At 42.2% G+C, this 17410-nt stretch overlaps 1 protein-coding gene across 2 annotated transcripts in view; it reads left to right on the top strand.

The window, feature by feature from the left end:
* LOC126175599 (E3 ubiquitin-protein transferase MAEA) overlaps positions 1-17410 on the top strand; it is a 56144-nt gene that overhangs the window by 21282 nt on the left and 17452 nt on the right. For both annotated transcript variants that reach the window (XM_049922474.1, XM_049922473.1), the window contains one exon: positions 1511-1694. In XM_049922474.1, the coding sequence (XP_049778431.1) occupies positions 1511-1694 (184 nt within the window). The remainder of the gene's footprint in view (positions 1-1510; positions 1695-17410) is intronic.

The following is a 17410-nucleotide window of genomic DNA, read 5'->3' as shown; positions in this document are numbered from 1 at the left end:
AATGTTCGTCTTTGTATCTTATCAAGCAGAGGTTTTACAATAATAATGTGTCACATGCCATTTCTACAGCATTGAAATGTTTCTTTATTCTTTTTAAGTGAATTCCATTGACTTCTTGGAACATAAGGAAAGATACCTGTCTTTCCTTTTTCTCAGTTAACCCAAAATCAAGGTCACAGGACAAATACGTATGACCAGATACTAGATACTTACGTTCCACAACATCGAATCATCCTGACTGTGTTAAGTACATCCAAAAGCTAACCAAAGAGAAGGAAAGAGGAGGAATTTGAATACACGATAAGGTGACATCAGGAACCAAGGCTGTAATATACTTCCTAAGACATTAAATACTGTCATCTGCATCCCCCCGCCCACCCCGCCCTTTCCAGCTACTTTCTCTGAACAGCATAAACATTGTTGCACCATTAACAGATACATTATGTACGCAGAAGTTAAATGTCCACAGCTGTCATTTGTAGAATGAGATATGCGATTCATACAGACAAGTGGGACATAGGCAGACATTGTTGCATGTGGAAATCAGTTGCCTTAACAGAGTAACTAGTTTTGAATATTATGAATCAGTTTTCAGATTTTCTTTGGCAGTACTAGCATGTTTAACATGAAAGTTCAGTTTTGCTTCATAAGTTATCATTGAATCTTAAATCTTGTAGTCCTAAGACTCATCTGTTGTTCACTATCACTGACCCTGTGGACTGAACAAATGAGCAGTTCTTTCTGCAACTACAGTAGCCCTTGGCTCAAGGATGTCATTGTCGGGTGAGATACTTTCTTTTCTGTCTTCAGGCCTACTCATTTAATAACATTACATTGTCCAAAATGCTATTGTATTTTCTTCTTCAGGTGATACATTTTTAGCCTCTAACAGATTGTACCAATTCACAGTAATGGGCATTTGTTCCAAATTAAAATGCATGCCAGGTGGGGAGTGAGGCCTGCCTATCTGCCTTTCCTCAACTGTGGGCTACCAATTTCGTTATCAAAGCGCACCACATAGAGCAGCACAAAACTTTTAAGTTGCTCTTTGTTTCTTTCCATTGGTGCATGCCTCATGTTTAAATTTAGTTCTAAGACTTTTAGTACAACTGCTAAAATTGATTTGACTAAAGTAAAATGTATTTAATAGGACAAGTGGTTACTACTATGCACAATTGACAAAGAAGAATGATAAGCTATTGAAGATGGGCTTTTAGGGCTCGAAATTCATCACACTTTAATGAAAAACACATTTGTGGGTGAAATCTGATGGTGTTTCCTTTATGAGAATATTCATCTAGTACATTTGCTCTTTGTCGTCAGACTGTAGATATCTGTAAATATTCTTTACATTTATCAGTCTTCGTTTATTTCTATAATTTGATCTTTTTTTCCCCCTTGTGTATCTGTTGGAAACTGACATGCATCATTATCTAAATTAATTAGTTGATCTGTAACTTTTCATAACAGTGCCTTGTTCAAAATCTTATAGTATAATGGTCTTTTCCAGATGTGTTTTTGGTATCCCGTGAAGTTGAAAGATCACTTGCACGCCGTGAAACTGCAAAATGTCTTGCTTGGTGCCATGACAATCGTTCCAAACTCCGTAAATTGAAATCTACAATGGAGTTTAATTTACGTATTCAAGAATTTGTGGAGCTCGTTCGGAATGATAGACGTATGGATGCTGTTAAGTATGTCTGCAAATCTTGAAACACAGTATATACATAAGGCTAGAACATTCTAATGTCCCCCTTGGAGCCTGTAATATTCTTCCCCAAACTCTGTTCGGTATCTGTTACTAAGTGCTCAGTACTGTAATTTTTGAAAATACACTTCTGGAATGGAAAAAAGAACACATTGACACAGGTGTGTCAGACCCACCATACTTGCTCTGGACACTGCGAGAGGGCTGTACAAGCAATGATCACACGCATGGCACAGCGGACACACCAGGAACCGCGGTGTTGGCCGTCGAATGGTGCTAGCTACGCAGCATTTGTGCACCGGCGCTGTCAGTGTCAGCCAGTTTGCCGTGACATACGGAGCTCCATCGCAGTCTTTAACACTGGTAGCATGCCACGACAGCGTGGACGTGAACCGTATGTGCAGTTGACGGACTTTGAGCGAGGGCATATAGTGGGCATGCGGGAGGCCGGGTGGACGTACCGCCGAATTGCTCAACACGTGGGGCGTGAGGTCTCCACAGTACATCGATGTTGTCGCCAGTGGTCGGCGGAAGGTGCACGTGCCCGTCGACCTGGGACCGGACCGCAGCGACGCACGGATGCACGCCAAGACCGTAGGATCCTACGCAGTGCCGTAGGGGACCGCACTGCCACTTCCCAGCAAATTAGGGACACTGTTGCTCCTGGGGTATCGGCGAGGATCATTCGCAACCGTCTCCATGAAGCTGGGCTACGGTCCCGCACACCGTTAGGCCGTCTTCCGCTCACGCCCCAACATCGTGCAGCCCGCCTCCAGTGGTGTCGCGACAGGCGTGAATGGAGGGACGAATGGAGACGTGTAGTCTTCAGCGATGAGAGTCGCTTCTGCCTTGGTGCCAATGATGGTCGTATGCGTGTTTGGCGCCGTGCAGGTGAGCGCCACAATCAGGACTGCATACGACCGAGGCACACAGTGCCAACACCCGGCATCATGGTGTGGGGAGCGATCTCCTACACTGGCCGTACACCACTGGTGATCGTTGAGGGGACACTGAATAGTGCACGGTACATCCAAACCGTCATCGAACCCATCGTTCTACCATTCCTAGACCGGCAAGGGAACTTGCTGTTCCAACAGGACAATGCACGTCCGCATGTATCCCGTGCCACCCAACGTGCTCTAGAAGGTGTAAGTCAACTACCCTGGCCAACAAGATCTCCGGATCCATCCCCCATTGAACATGTTTGGGACTGGATGAAGCGTCGTCTCATGCGGTCTGCACGTCCAGCACGAACGCTGGTCCAACTGAGGCGCCAGGTGGAAATGGCATGGCAAGCCGTTCCACAGGACTACATCCAGCATCTCTACGATCGTCTCCATGGGAGAATAGCAGCCTGCATTGCTGCGAAAGGTGGATATACACTGTACTAGTGCCGACATTGTGCATGCTCTGTTGCCTGTGTCTATGTGCCTGTGGTTCTGTCAGTGTGATCATGTGATGTATCTGACCCCAGGAATGTGTCAATAAAGTTTCCCCTTCCTGGGACAATGAATTCACGGTGTTCTTATTTCAATTTCCAGGAGTGTATAATGTGATTGGGTAGATAAAAAATCTACTTACAAGCAGCGCAGAAGGTCACACATACAAAAGGTAATAGAGTTTGCAAGCTTTCAGAGCCCTTTGTTCCCTCTTGTGGCAGAAGGGGAAGGAAGAGGGGGGAAGGGAAAGGAGGGTTAGAAAAAGGAGTAGAGTTTGGAAAATCGCCTGGGACCCTGGGCCAGGGGAGACTTACTAGACGGGATGAACCTTCTCATCTCATCTCATCCAGTAAGTCTCACCTGACTGTGTTTTTGGGTGACTTTTCCTAAACCTCACCAGTCCTTTAGTTTCACCCCGTCTTTGTTTCCCTTCAACCCTTCTACCAGGAGGAGGAGACAAGGGCTCTGAAAGCTTGCAAACTGTAATACTTTTTGTGTGTCTCTCCTGCTGCCACCCCTTGCTGAGTAGATTTTTTAGTTATCCAGTTGCATTATATTATCAAGAATTGATTTTTTGTTGATTGGTTATTGTAATTTGTTAGTAGTATATGAATATCTCACTGTTGTTAAGGAAGAGGGAGGGGAAACTTGTACTATAAGAACTAAATGATTCTCATATGCATCACGAATAATATCTGACTCAGAAATTTAAAAACTTTTCATAAGTTTAAAAAAATTAAACTGCACAAGTTAGGATACAAACTTAGTTAAATTTGTTTTATCTTTGATTTTTAAAGCAAACTCCATTAGCCCACCTGAATATGACTCGAGTTCCATCTTTGTCCTCATCCTTCTCTTCCTTCTCCTGCAATAACACCTGATCCTCTTAAACATCTGCTCGTTATATAAGTTTATTTACATGTATACCAGGTGTGTCTGGAAAAGCTGAAATTACAAAAGATAAGACGAACTTTCCATTCCAGACTGCTTTCAAACTTCAGAGCCTCAGACACAGGAACCACAGACACAGCCAAACCCTGAGCTGATGTTGAGGATAATTGGTCACATTTTTAGATAAACACATCATGTGTGTCTTGCAGTTGTCTGCCAATACAAGGTTGCTCCTAAACATAACTGAGGACAATTTAAGGCTTAAAATCCTGAAACAGTCCTGCATTTCATGCAGTGGTGGGTAAAAATGTATTGAATAGGTCATTTGATCATTTGACCCATACACAATATGTTGACAGACCAGCAGTGACAGAAAACTGCAGCCAACAAATAAAATATTGCACAGCATTTTCAATTCCAGTGAAATACAGCTAAACGTGAATTGTGATGCCAGCTGCTTCTTTCGATAGCAGTAAGGTGAGAAGCTGTAAAAACTCAACTACCTAATAATCTCACTAATGAGATCAGTGGGTACATCAGTAGATTTGGGGGCCACTCCTAAAAGTATTGAAACATAGTGCCACTGAACACAAATCTAGTAAAATATTTACAACTATGAAATTTCCTCTGGTGATTGCTCATACCTCTCCTGAACTGCCAGCCCAGAATCAAATAAATACCACCCATTTGTGTCAGGCTCATGGAAAGGAGGCATATCAGGATCAGACAGCAAGACAGCACCACAGTGCATCAGAATATTTAATAATATCTCAGACTGATATAAAACTATTGTCCTGCACACAGACACTTGTATTCAGTGAGGGACCCAGGTGTTCTTTCTTCAGAATCTCCACTGGGAAAGCTGATAGTCTAACTGTGCAAGTAAAAATATAAAAGTTTGTTCAACTAGACAGGAAAAATGGAGCAATGATGTAATAGTTGGGCATGCTGTAAGAATCAACAATTATTGGAGAATGTAAGTAAGAGAAATACTTAAAATATAATATTAGTTGTCAAAGTGAAGAAACAGATATGGTTATCTGTGACAAAAGTCTCAAGCAGGAAAGGTGAATGACAGGAAACAGAGAAGGTATTTTATTTACTTTTTTCGACTGCTAGAACTGAAATGATAATGGAGGTGATCTTAGTGGTGATTATGATATTTGTGGATGCATTATCATTACAAGCTGCATAGTTTAAATGGAAGTGATTGCTAATAGTAAAATGTGAAATAGTTTACATTTCTTTGGAAATTTTCAGTTATTGCATGCTCTGCCAGTGGAAATAATCCTATAGAAAAGCCTATCTGTCAATGTTGCTCAGTTACAGTTTAAATGGCAAGTGCGAACCATTTTCGCTTCAAATTTTGTTTTCACTCAAAATGTCTTAAGTGTAAAGGTACATGCAAAAGATGTCTCCCCCTCCATTCCCACCCTCCCTTTGTGGGTCCACGCACTGCCCCACTTTTTTTGCAGCTCACATCAAACTTCGTAGTAACTTTATGGAAAACTGATAATGCACATATCTAGGTAAGATACAGTTCTCTATAATAGAATGTCCACAGAGATAGGCAGGCAGTAATGATTCATAGCTTACAAAAAGAATGGTAATTTCTTGAAACTGCATAATATACAAGGAAGATTCTTACAAGGAGAGGTCTCCAGGGGTGTAATCAACTTGCTGAAATCATTTATATGGCAATATAGGTCAAGATTTCAAGTATGACACCCTGCAGCCATGCATCTTGATGTGTCCTTGTTTGTGAGTAAGCAGTTTTAAAAAAATGGAGTTTTGAGTGATGCTCTACAGCTGGAAAAAAAGGGTATGTTTTACAGACTGTTTGTGTCATGTAATGGTTAAAATACAGTCCTCACAAGTGAAAAGTTGTGGGTTCAAATCTTGTCAGTTGCTTTGATTTTTTTTTAATTTTAAATCTTTATTGAAATGACTTTGATCATTGTTTTTGTTCAATTGATTGGTTTCAATGTGATTTTTTATTTATATTTCTTTGTCACATCATTTTAATCACTGTATTAACGTTTTCATGTACTCTCATTTTTCTTCCTATCATTCTTTTTCCCTGTTCATGTGATTTTAATTATTTCTGTATGTTATCTTCAATTTAATTTCTTCAGTTTTCTTATCCTATATTTTCGTTATTGCATTCAATTTATTTCTCTCTCTCATTTTGCTTGAATTTAATTTTACTTATATCTTCTTTTGTTTAAACCTTCAACTGCGTTAATTTGTCCAGAGTGCAATAAGAATTTAGGCCTATGTTTTAAATGTTTGTTTGACAATTACCATCCAAAGAAATGTACATCTTTTAACAAAAATACTCTTTTGACACCATTGCACAGACAGTATAAATAGACTTATTTTGCCTTTTGTTTTAACTAATAGACTGGCATTTTCAGATGTTTAAATATAAATAATTAAATTCGCATGCACGAAGATTACAATTGGAAAAAGACAGGAAGAAAAAATGATAGCAAATGAAAAAGTTTTCTCACAAACGAGGGCCCACCAGAGTGAATGACTGCAGGATGTGATAGCTGGATGTTAACCTGCATCACCATATAGATGATTTCAAAAACTCATTCCCACCACAAGGACCCTTCCTTGTCAGTGATTACCTGCATTTATTAAACTTCTTTTGTATAAAAATGTTTCATAACTGTATTTTCATGTTTATTGGAATAATACAAATTGGTTCAGTTAAAAGTAGCCTGCCTCTGCTTTGAGTGCGAATGCAGTATTTTGACTTCTGTGGTAGAGTAAACAGCTACAGTAGTGGACAATTTTATGCAGTTATTGATTTTTAGCATTGTTCTGTTAGCATTTCAGTTCATTTCATCAGTGTACTTAGATGTTTCTCTTAGCAGTCTGCAAAATGACTTTCTTGATAGAAGAAAGAATTTAAATTTTGGAAGCATATGTGAAAACAGGTTGAATTAAGCAAACTCGCAAAATTCTTGGGTTCAAGTAGCTGGATAGTGGACTCTCAGCAAAGAGAGCAATACAGAGTCTGTATAAAAATTGGTGCACCTACAGATCTGTGCAAAATGTAAAATGATAAAGAATTCCTTCAATTTGCACACCAAAAGTTATTACAGCAGACATTCACCGAAGAACTATTCAGAGCCCAAAGAAGTCTACATGTAAATTGACCCAACAGGCACATGTAAGCAGGAGGAATTGCCATGGGATATTGAAAAGTCTTGATTTGAAGGCATATTGTGTGTTCGTTGTGCAACAATTGTGAGAGGTTGATGGTCAGAAATGTGTTGATTACTGCAGGTGGCTTTTGGATAACATCAGTGATAGTTTGTTAAACCCTTTCCATTACATCATGAGTGATGAAGTATTGTTTCATCTTTCTGGTCATGTGAGTTCACAGAACATGAGATACTGGGCAATGGAGAACCCTAAAATTGTGTGTCAGCAACCTCTCCATTATATATATATATATATATGTAATGCATTTGGTGTGGTTTAACAGGCACACACATCATTGGACCAATTTTTTTTTTTTATTTTACCCTCAACATGCTTGCATATATGGAAATTTTTGATACATTTTGTGCTAAGCACACTGAATATGAAAGCTAGTACTGTTTTGTCCAGTAAGGTTTCCCTGGAACAAGTCCATGATGTCGTCACTTAGGATTGAACTGTCAGAAACCATTTATGGCTATCACGTTCGCCAGATCTAACATGCGATTTTTTTTCTTGTGGGGGGGGGGGATGCTTGAAGAGCAAGGCCTATGAAACAAATCCACACACAATACAAAAACTGAAAGACATCATCAGTTGTGAAGTTGCTGCCCATGATATCTGAACTGTATGCTAGGTGTTTCTGAATATGCTTAGACGTGCACAGCTGCGTATTGATGTTGCAGGGACTCCCTGTTGGGTCCTGCCCACTCATCTCTTATAGGATGCCTAAAGGATGCTGCTTTCTCGGATAGAGATACAACAATTCAAGCAAATCACACTAACGGTTTTTATTACAATAAAGTAGATTGACAATATGTAACTTCGGTTTAGAGTGGTGTTGCAAGCGATGGGCAACATGCAAACAGTGTCCTTCTCTATATAGAATGTCCATGTAAGCAACTGATTTAAGGCACAATTCTCAGTATAAAAATTAGGGTGACAGCTTTTCTTGTCTGGGTCTGCTCTGCTAGCACCGGTTTACTACTGTCCAGCCGAGGCTGGCAGGAACAGCGCTTATATTCTCTTCGGCTAGAGGCCGCTCATGTCATGGTGCAGTCCTAGTCGGTGAGCTACTGGCTTACAGCCTTCTCTGCTCTTGCAATCTTCCATCTTTGTGCCGGCTCTTATCGTTATGTCTGAACACTCACTTTCAGTGTCTTCTATAGATGTATTTTTCATTGTAAATAAATGGAAGTCCATTTCAGATCTTCATTCTTGTAATTTCACTGCATTTTATTTATACATATGTGGTCTACTTTTATCTGTGCCACCATGTAGATGAGTATTACTTTTTAATTTATGTGCTGTTGGTTTTGAAACTGTGAACTTTTTGTGGATACACCATTTTTAATTTGACTTTACTAAGCATTCTCTGCATATTACACACTGCTGACCAGTAAAATTGCAGCACCATGAAGACTGCATGCAACAAATGTCAATTTGTGAGCAAGTGTAGTATGTACATGCTTGGATACCTAAATTTGCAGCTCTTTGAGTCTTGGACTATCAGCATGGGAACCATTGTTGCAGTTTCCCTGGGTATGGCAACAGAGGAGGTACATAGAGCATACGAGACAGAGTGATTCAGATATTGTCCTGGCCAGCACTTTTTATAGATGTCTCACCCATTGAAAACATCTAATCATGAGGTGCAACTAGGCAGGCATGCCACCACTCACCAGCCACTACAATTAATGAACTGTGGCACAGTGTTCAAATGCCATGCAATCACGTGCCAGTATGTGTCATCCAATCTCAGTTCGATTTGGTGCCCAGGTGGGTTAGAACCATTTTTACTGTCAGAGGTGGCAACACTGCATACTGAATTTTGCATGCTGTACCTTCCCACGTTATCTACAAATTTAATTATGTATTCTGCTGACTATACAGTACATACACAATAATTGAAATTTCACTATTTGCTATCCTTTGTGGAGTTGGGATTTCAATTAATGGCTTCCAATGTATTTTAAAATTCTTAATTGTGAAGTATTACATTATGTATCATTTTTATTAGGCTAATCTGAACTGGACTCCCAGATTAAGATTCTAGTTGTTTATGAAATCTGTTGAGCGTAATATGATGGTTTTTGAGTCAAGTAGCACTGAAGATTCCCTCCAAGAATGGGAAGTTTTCATTTTCTGTACATCTTTTAATTCTGACATAACATCAACACAAAAAACAGATCATTTCCTTAATGTTGCTGAAAGTTTAATTGTAAAGAAACAGACTGCAGTGTAATAGGTGCAAAGCAAAGCAAAACGTAGGGCTGTTTGACACAGTGCTCCACTACAGACTGTTAACAAAGGTCCAAGCAAGGAATATGTTCCCAGTTATGTGAGTAGTTTGAAGACCTTTTAATTACAGAACCTAGAGTGTTGTCCTCTGTGGTGATTCTTCATAAGAGACAAGGATATGGTCAGGAGTGCACCAAGGAAGTGTGGTAAGAGTGCTCTTGTTCCTTACATACATAAACCATATGATGGACAGGGTGAGCAGCAATCTCTCTCTGTTCACTGATGATACTGTAGTATATGGGCAAGTACTTTTATTGAGTGACTGTAGAAGCTTACAGGATGTCTTAGACAAAATTTCAATTTGTTATTATGAATGCCATTATGTTAATTCAGATGAGTATGAAAAACAATCTTGTAATGTTTGAATACAGTATTAGAGGTGCGCTGCTTGACAGTCACATTGGTTAAGTATCTGGACATAATTTTGCAAAGTGATGTGAAGTGGAACGAGCATATAAGGATGGTACTAGCAGATGTGAATGGTCAGCTTCAGTTCATTGGGAGAGTTTCAGAAAAGTGGAACTTATCTATACAGGAGACCACCTCAAAGAACAGTAGAATAACCCATTCTTGAATACTTTTCAAGTATTTAGGATCTACATTAGGTCTGATTAAAGAAAGACATCAAATCAATTCAGAGGCATGTTACTGGGTTTGTATCCAATATGTTTGATCAACACACAGTTATTGCAGAGATGGTTCCTGAACTGTTGGGAATCTGTGGAGGGAGGATTGTTCTTTTCGGGAAATGCTATTGAGAAAATTTAGAGAACAGGCACAATACTACTGCCACCAACATATATTTCACATGAGGACAACAGAGAAATTAGGGCTCATATGGCAACCATTTTCACTCATTCCATTTGCAGCTGAAATAGCAAAGGAAAGGACTCAGTGGCTTTTGGAGTATATATATGTAGACATAGCTGCAGATAAATCAAGGGATGTTGAATGAAATGTGTTTAGCTTCCAAAAGGGCAATGCACGAAGCACTGCTGTATCAAAATGTCATTGAAAGATCCCTCACAGAGCCCAAAGTAATTTTGCTCAAATGTAAAGGGTGTTAGTGACACCAAAGTTAGTGTCTCGTGGATGAGATGGGTATGGGAATTGAGAGTAACGTAGCAAAAGCAGAAATGATGACTTTTGTTTTCAAATTTCCATTTACAAAGAAAGTCCAGGATTATTACACCATTTAATTATTGCAGCAGTACAGAGATTAGTGATATAGATATTATTGTCAGTAGTGTTGAGAAACAGCTAAAATAGCTAAAACTGAAGAAAGCTTCCAGGCCCAACAGAATCCATATCAGATTGTACACCAGATTTGCACGTGATAGCTCTTCTTTTAACCATAATATACTGTAGAGCCTTTTAGCAAAGAACTGTGCCCAGTGTTTGGAAGATAGCATAAGTCACACCACTCCACAAGGATAGTAACAGAAGTGATCCACCAAACTACTGTTGAATACCCTTGACATCCATTTGTTGTAGAATCTTGGTACATGTTCTGAACTAAAATGTAATTAGGTATTTAGAAAAAAAATGATCCCCGCTGCGCCATCCAGCACGAATCCTGGGAACATCGATCATGTGAAACCGAACTTGTGCTTTCCTTGCATGACATGAAAGCATAGATCAAGCCCATCTGGTAGATGCAGTATTTCCTGACTGGAAAAGCATTTGACTGGTATCAAAAGTAGGATTGTGTGGCATGTTAAGCATTGTATTGTATTGTATTGTATGTGAACCGGTGGCCTAGAAATGACAGGGAGGCTCCGCCCCGCCGCAGCTGCAGTGGTCCACAACCCCACAACTACCGCAGTCCACTTCACTCTTCCGCTGCACCACACTGAACCACTCTTTCAGGGTTATTGTGTGGTTCGGCCCCTGATGCCGGCCCCCCTTCCCCCCCCCCCCCACCCCCCCCCACCCCCAAGGGAATGTCTCGCAGCAGACAAGTGTAACCCCTGTGTTCACGTGGTAGAATAATGGTTGTGTATGTGTACGTGGAGAACTTGTTTGCACAGCAGTCGCCGACATGGTGTAGCTGAGGCAGAATAAGGAGAACCAACCCGCATTCACTGAAGCAGATGGAAAACCTCCAAAAACCATCCACAGACTGGCCGGCTCACTGGACCTCAACACAAGTCCACCGGGCGGGTTCGTGCTGGGGACCAGACACACTTTCCCAGTCTGGAAAGCCGTGCGTTAGATTGCACGGCTAACTGGGCGGGCCCATATGAAGCATAATTTGTGACTGTATTGAGGATTTCGTGTTGGGGAGAACATAGCATGTTATCTTGGATGTGTAGTTGTTGACAGAAGTAGAAGTAACTTTAGTGTGCCCAAAGTAAGTGTGTTAAGTCCCCTGCTGTCAAATTATATATTAATGACTTTCAGACAATATCGCCATGTCAGAACCACAAGAGAGTTCAAATCTGAAGGCGGGGTTGTCAGTGAAGCACCACACTTAGAACTGAAAGAACATTTTCAGTGACACCAACATACAGCCAGAAAAGAACTGAAGTGCTGGACGGACAGTCAGTTTATTTATACAGTCATTGGGTGTTCCATAGTGCTGGTACTTAAACATACATCAAATATTCTATAACATACAAACATAAGATATTCAGTAATATTCTAGATATGCTAAATACAGAATAACATGTAACTGATGGGGATCGGGTTCAAACTGGTGATCCGCACCTTGCCAACCAGCGATGCTAACCAATATGCCACACTAAATGTGCTATAGCTTGCAGCACTGGAGCTGACTGCAGCACCCTGGACCTAGATCTTGTCAATGGTCCTCAGTATGATGGCATTGGATCCTTGCATTCTGGTCATGTTTTTACATCCTCTTCACTATGATGTTCATTGAAAGTAATCCCTCCCATCGAACCTCTTAGATTGTCAAGTGGTTTTTCAGTTGCCTTGGACCTCCCATCAACAGTCTGTGCCCTCGGACTGCAGTAGGCCTTCATATGGTGGTCATGGACAGTGTGTCTGCAATGTTTCTCTCTTGAGGAAGGGTTATAATTCTCAACTTCATATGTGGCATTTGACAAGTGACAGAGGATATGATACAGCCAAAAGTAGTGCTGTAGTAACTTTTTTGATTGTCCTGTTTTTTGCAGAGTCATAAGCATTCGAACGAAGACTTGTAGGCCGTATCTTGTTACTCCATGTTTGACGCTGTAGTGCTCTTGTTCCTTCTCCTGGGCATCCAGTACCGATATGCAAGCGAGCTCTATTGCTTCTTCAATCCTGGTAATGGGGTGTTTATGTAATGCTGAGTATCATCCAGTTGGAACGGGAACAATGTTTCTATTGCTGCTTTGGCTTCAGAACCATGGAACCAAAAGAACAGGGTGAAGCTTGTAGTGTTTTGTCTGGCTGTATTGCATGTAAATGTCATGACAGTTAGTGTTATATCCCAATCTTTCTGTTTGATATCAACACATATTAAACCCGTATATGCCAATCTCTTATTGAAGAGTACTGTGAGGTTGGTATGCAGTTGTCATCCTGTGCACTATTTAACATGAAATTAGCTCTGATACTAGTCTCAAGTACAAAATTGATCCTTGATTAGAGATCACACAGGGTGTTCCGTGCTTGAAAATGATTTGTCTACGAGGGACTTTGTAATTTCAAAAGTTTCAGCAGTAGGCACAGCTTTGGTGGCAGCAAAGCTGGTTAATTAGTCAGTGCAGACTCTTCCATCAATTCCCATTGGTGAACTTCAGGAACCTCCCCAAGAGGTCAATTCCAGTTTAGTGGAATGAGACGTCTTCAGATTGGATTAGTACCAGATAACCCGGAGGTGAACGTGGCACATGCGTTTGTCAGTTGCATTCCCTACAGTGGCTCACATGGTGTCTAATGGGTCAGTAGAGATCTGGCCAGTGATATCTCCCTCTGATTTGGTCTAGACTCCCACAGATCCAAGGTGATCAAATGTTGGAGTAATTAATTGGAATTCTTCTGTGAAAGTTTACTTCTTCTTTAGCCTTCTATAGTTTTCAGCAGTGCTGGGTCTTCCCTCTGTATAGTGGCAATGTCATTTAATGCAGCAATGACTGAAACTTTGTCTATATTTTGTTTTCCACTGAAGGGTCCCTTAAAAGAAGGTAAGGTCTTTCGTGCTTCTGTTGTCTTCTGTATATCATTGTGACATACTCCTGAAGCCTCAGTGCCCATCTTGTCATTTGACCCAGTGGATTCTTCAGGCTAGTCAGCCAGCCGAGAGAAAAATGGTCCATTGTGACAGTGAAGTGTTTACCAGAACACCTTGGTGTATGTCTTCTGCAACTCCTTAGAATGTGAGCTTTCATCAGTTTTTGTCATATTGGGATTCACAATGTTGCAAATGGCCAAAACATTCTGTATCATTTTGCTGTGAAATTGGGCCAAGTTCTTCAGTTGCTATTGTTGTTACCAAATGTTTTCTTCAGTTTGGCCCGGGCTTTGTCCCAGCTATTGAGCTTGCTGTTTTTAACCACCACTGGGTTGTGCTATGTAAATAATAAGAACAGAAGTTTGCCACACATGAAGTCATCTCACTTACTGTATTTGATGGCTTGGTCAAATTCTATCAGCCATTTCATCAGTAGTGCTAGTGTCGTCGTAACTGCCGTCTGCTTCACATCCCCTGTGCAGCAAGCTATGTAAATTTAAGTATTAACTGTGATATGGTTATAATAGAAGGAAACATTCCATGAAGGAAAAATATACCTAAAAACAAAGATGATGTGACTTACCAAATGAAAGTGCTGGCAGGTCGACAGACACACAAACGAACACAAACATACACACAAAATTCAAGCTTTCGCAACAAACTGTTGCCTCATCAGGAAAGAGGGAAGGAGAGGGAAAGACGAAAGGATGTGGGTTTTAAGGGAGAGGGTAAGGAGTCATTCCAGTCCCGGGAGCGGAAAGACTTACCTTAGGGGGAAAAAAGGACGGGTATACACTCGCACACACACACATATCCATCCACACATATACAGACACAAGCAGACATATTTAAAGACAAAGAGTTTGGGCAGAGATGTCAGTTGAGGCAGAAGTGCAGAGGCAAAGATGTTGATGAATGACAGGTGAGGTATGAGTGGCGGAAATTTGAAATTAGCGGAGATTGAGGCCTGGTGGATAACGGGAAGAGAGGATATATTGAAGAGCAAGTTCCCATCTCCGGAGTTCGGATAGGTTGGTGTTAGTAGGAAGTATCCAGATAACCCGGACGGTGTAACACTGCGCCAAGATGTGCTGGTTGTGCACCAAGGCATGTTTAGCCACAGGGTGATCCTCATTACCAACAAACACTGTCTGCCTGTGTCCATTCATGCGAATGGACAGTTTGTTGCTGGTCATTCCCACATAGAATGCATCACAGTGTAGGCAGGTCAGTTGGTAGATCACGTGGGTGCTTTCACACGTGGCTCTGCCTTTGATTGTGTACACCTTCCGGGTTACAGGACTGGAGTAGGTGGTGGTGGGAGGGTGCATGGGACAGGTTTTACACCGAGGGCGGTTACAAGGGTAGGAGCCAGAGGGTAGGGAAGGTGGTTTGGGGATTTCATTGGGATGTACTAAGAGGTTACGAAGGTTAGGTGGACGGCGGAAAGACACTCTTGGTGGAGTGGGGAGGATTTCATGAAGGATGGATCTCATTTCAGGGCAGGATTTGAGGAAGTCGTATCCCTGCTGGAGAGCCACATTCAGAATCTGATCCAGTCCCGGAAAGTATCCTGTCACAAGTGGGGCACTTTTGTGGTTCTTCTGTGGGAGGTTCTGGGTTTGAGAGGATGAGGAAGTGGCTCTGTTTATTTGCTTCTGTACCAGGTCGGGAGGGTAGTTGCGGGATGCGAAAGCTGTTGTCAGGTTGTTGGTGTAATGCTTCAGGGATTCCGGACTGGAGCAGATTCGTTTGCCACGAAGACCTAGGCTGTAGGGAAGGGACCGTTTGATGTGGAATGGGTGGCAGCTGTCGTAATGGAGGTACTGTTGCTTGTTGGTGGGTTTGATGTGGACAGACGTGTGAAGCTGGCCATTGGACAGGTGAAGGTCAACATCAAGGAAAGTGGCATGGGATTTGGAGTAGGACCAGGTGAATCTGATGGAACCAAAGGAGTTGAGGTTGGAGAGGAAATTCTGGAGTTCTTCTTCACTGTGAGTCCAGATCATGAAAATGTCATCAATAAATCTGTACCAAACTTTGGGTTGGCAGGCCTGGGTAACCAAGAAGGCTTCCTCTAAGCGACCCATGAATAGGTTGGCATACGAGGGGGCCATCCTGGTACCCATGGCTGTTCCCTTTAATTGTTGGTATGTCTGGTTTTCAAAAGTGAAGAAGTTGTGGGTCAGGATGAAGCTGGCTAAGGTAATGAGGAAAGAGGTTTTAGGTAGGGTGGCAGGTGATCGGCGTGAAAGGAAGTGCTCCATCGCCGCGAGGCCCTGGACGTGCGGGATATTTGTGTATAAGGAAGTGGCATCAATGGTTACAAGGATGGTTTCTGGGGGTAACGGATTGGGTAAGGATTCCAGGCGTTCGAGAAAGTGGTTGGTGTCTTTGATGAAGGATGGGAGACTGCATGTAATGGGTTGAAGGTGTTGATCTACGTAGGCAGAGATACGTTCCAACTCCCCAAGACGCTATCAAAATTGAACCTTGCCTGGAACAGTTCCGTCCTCCGTCACAGCGGGACCCACCTCCTCTTCCTCAAAATCACCCTCTCCAAACCTTCCAGGAATTTCTGACTTCCAGCCTTGCCTCTCAATCCTTCTTAAAAAACCTTAATCCTACTCCCAACATCACCACTGCTGAAGCCCAGGCTATCCGTGATCTGAAGGCTGACCGGTCCATCGTCATTCTTCCGGCGGACAAGGGTTCCACGACCGTGGTACTTGACCGTCGGGAGTATGTGGCTGAGGGACTGCGTCAGCTTTCAGACAACACCACATACAAAGTTTGCCAAGGTAATCCCATTCCTGATGTCCAGGCAGAGCTTCAAGGAATCCTCAGAACCTTAGGCCCCCTACAAAACCTTTCACCTGACTCCATCAACCTCCTGACCCCACCGACACCCCGCACCCCTACCTTCTACCTTCTTCCTAAAATTCACAAACCCAATCATCCCGGCCGCCCCATTGTAGCTGGTTACCAAGCCCCCACAGAACGTATCTCTGCCTACGTAGATCAACACCTTCAACCCATTACATGCAGTCTCCCATCCTTCATCAAAGACACCAACCACTTTCTCGAACGCCTGGAATCCTTACCCAATCCGTTACCCCCAGAAACCATCCTTGTAACCATTGATGCCACTTCCTTATACACAAATATCCCGCACGTCCAGGGCCTCGCGGCGATGGAGCACTTCCTTTCACGCCGATCACCTGCCACCCTACCTAAAACCTCTTTCCTCATTACCTTAGCCAGCTTCATCCTGACCCACAACTTCTTCACTTTTGAAAACCAGACATACCAACAATTAAAGGTAACAGCCATGGGTACCAGGATGGCCCCCTCGTATGCCAACCTATTCATGGGTCGCTTAGAGGAAGCCTTCTTGGTTACCCAGGCCTGCCAACCCAAAGTTTGGTACAGATTTATTGATGACATTTTCATGATCTGGACTCACAGTGAAGAAGAACTCCAGAATTTCCTCTCCAACCTCAACTCCTTTGGTTCCATCAGATTCACCTGGTCCTACTCCAAATCCCATGCCACTTTCCTTGATGTTGACCTTCACCTGTCCAATGGCCAGCTTCACACGTCTGTCCACATCAAACCCACCAACAAGCAACAGTACCTCCATTACGACAGCTGCCACCCATTCCACATCAA

This window comes from Schistocerca cancellata, chromosome 3, assembly GCF_023864275.1.
Source record: "Schistocerca cancellata isolate TAMUIC-IGC-003103 chromosome 3, iqSchCanc2.1, whole genome shotgun sequence".
Taxonomy (NCBI): domain Eukaryota; kingdom Metazoa; phylum Arthropoda; class Insecta; order Orthoptera; family Acrididae; genus Schistocerca; species Schistocerca cancellata.
The sequence above is the reverse complement of the archived record's forward strand: the minus strand, read 5'-3'. Positions and strand labels throughout refer to the sequence as shown.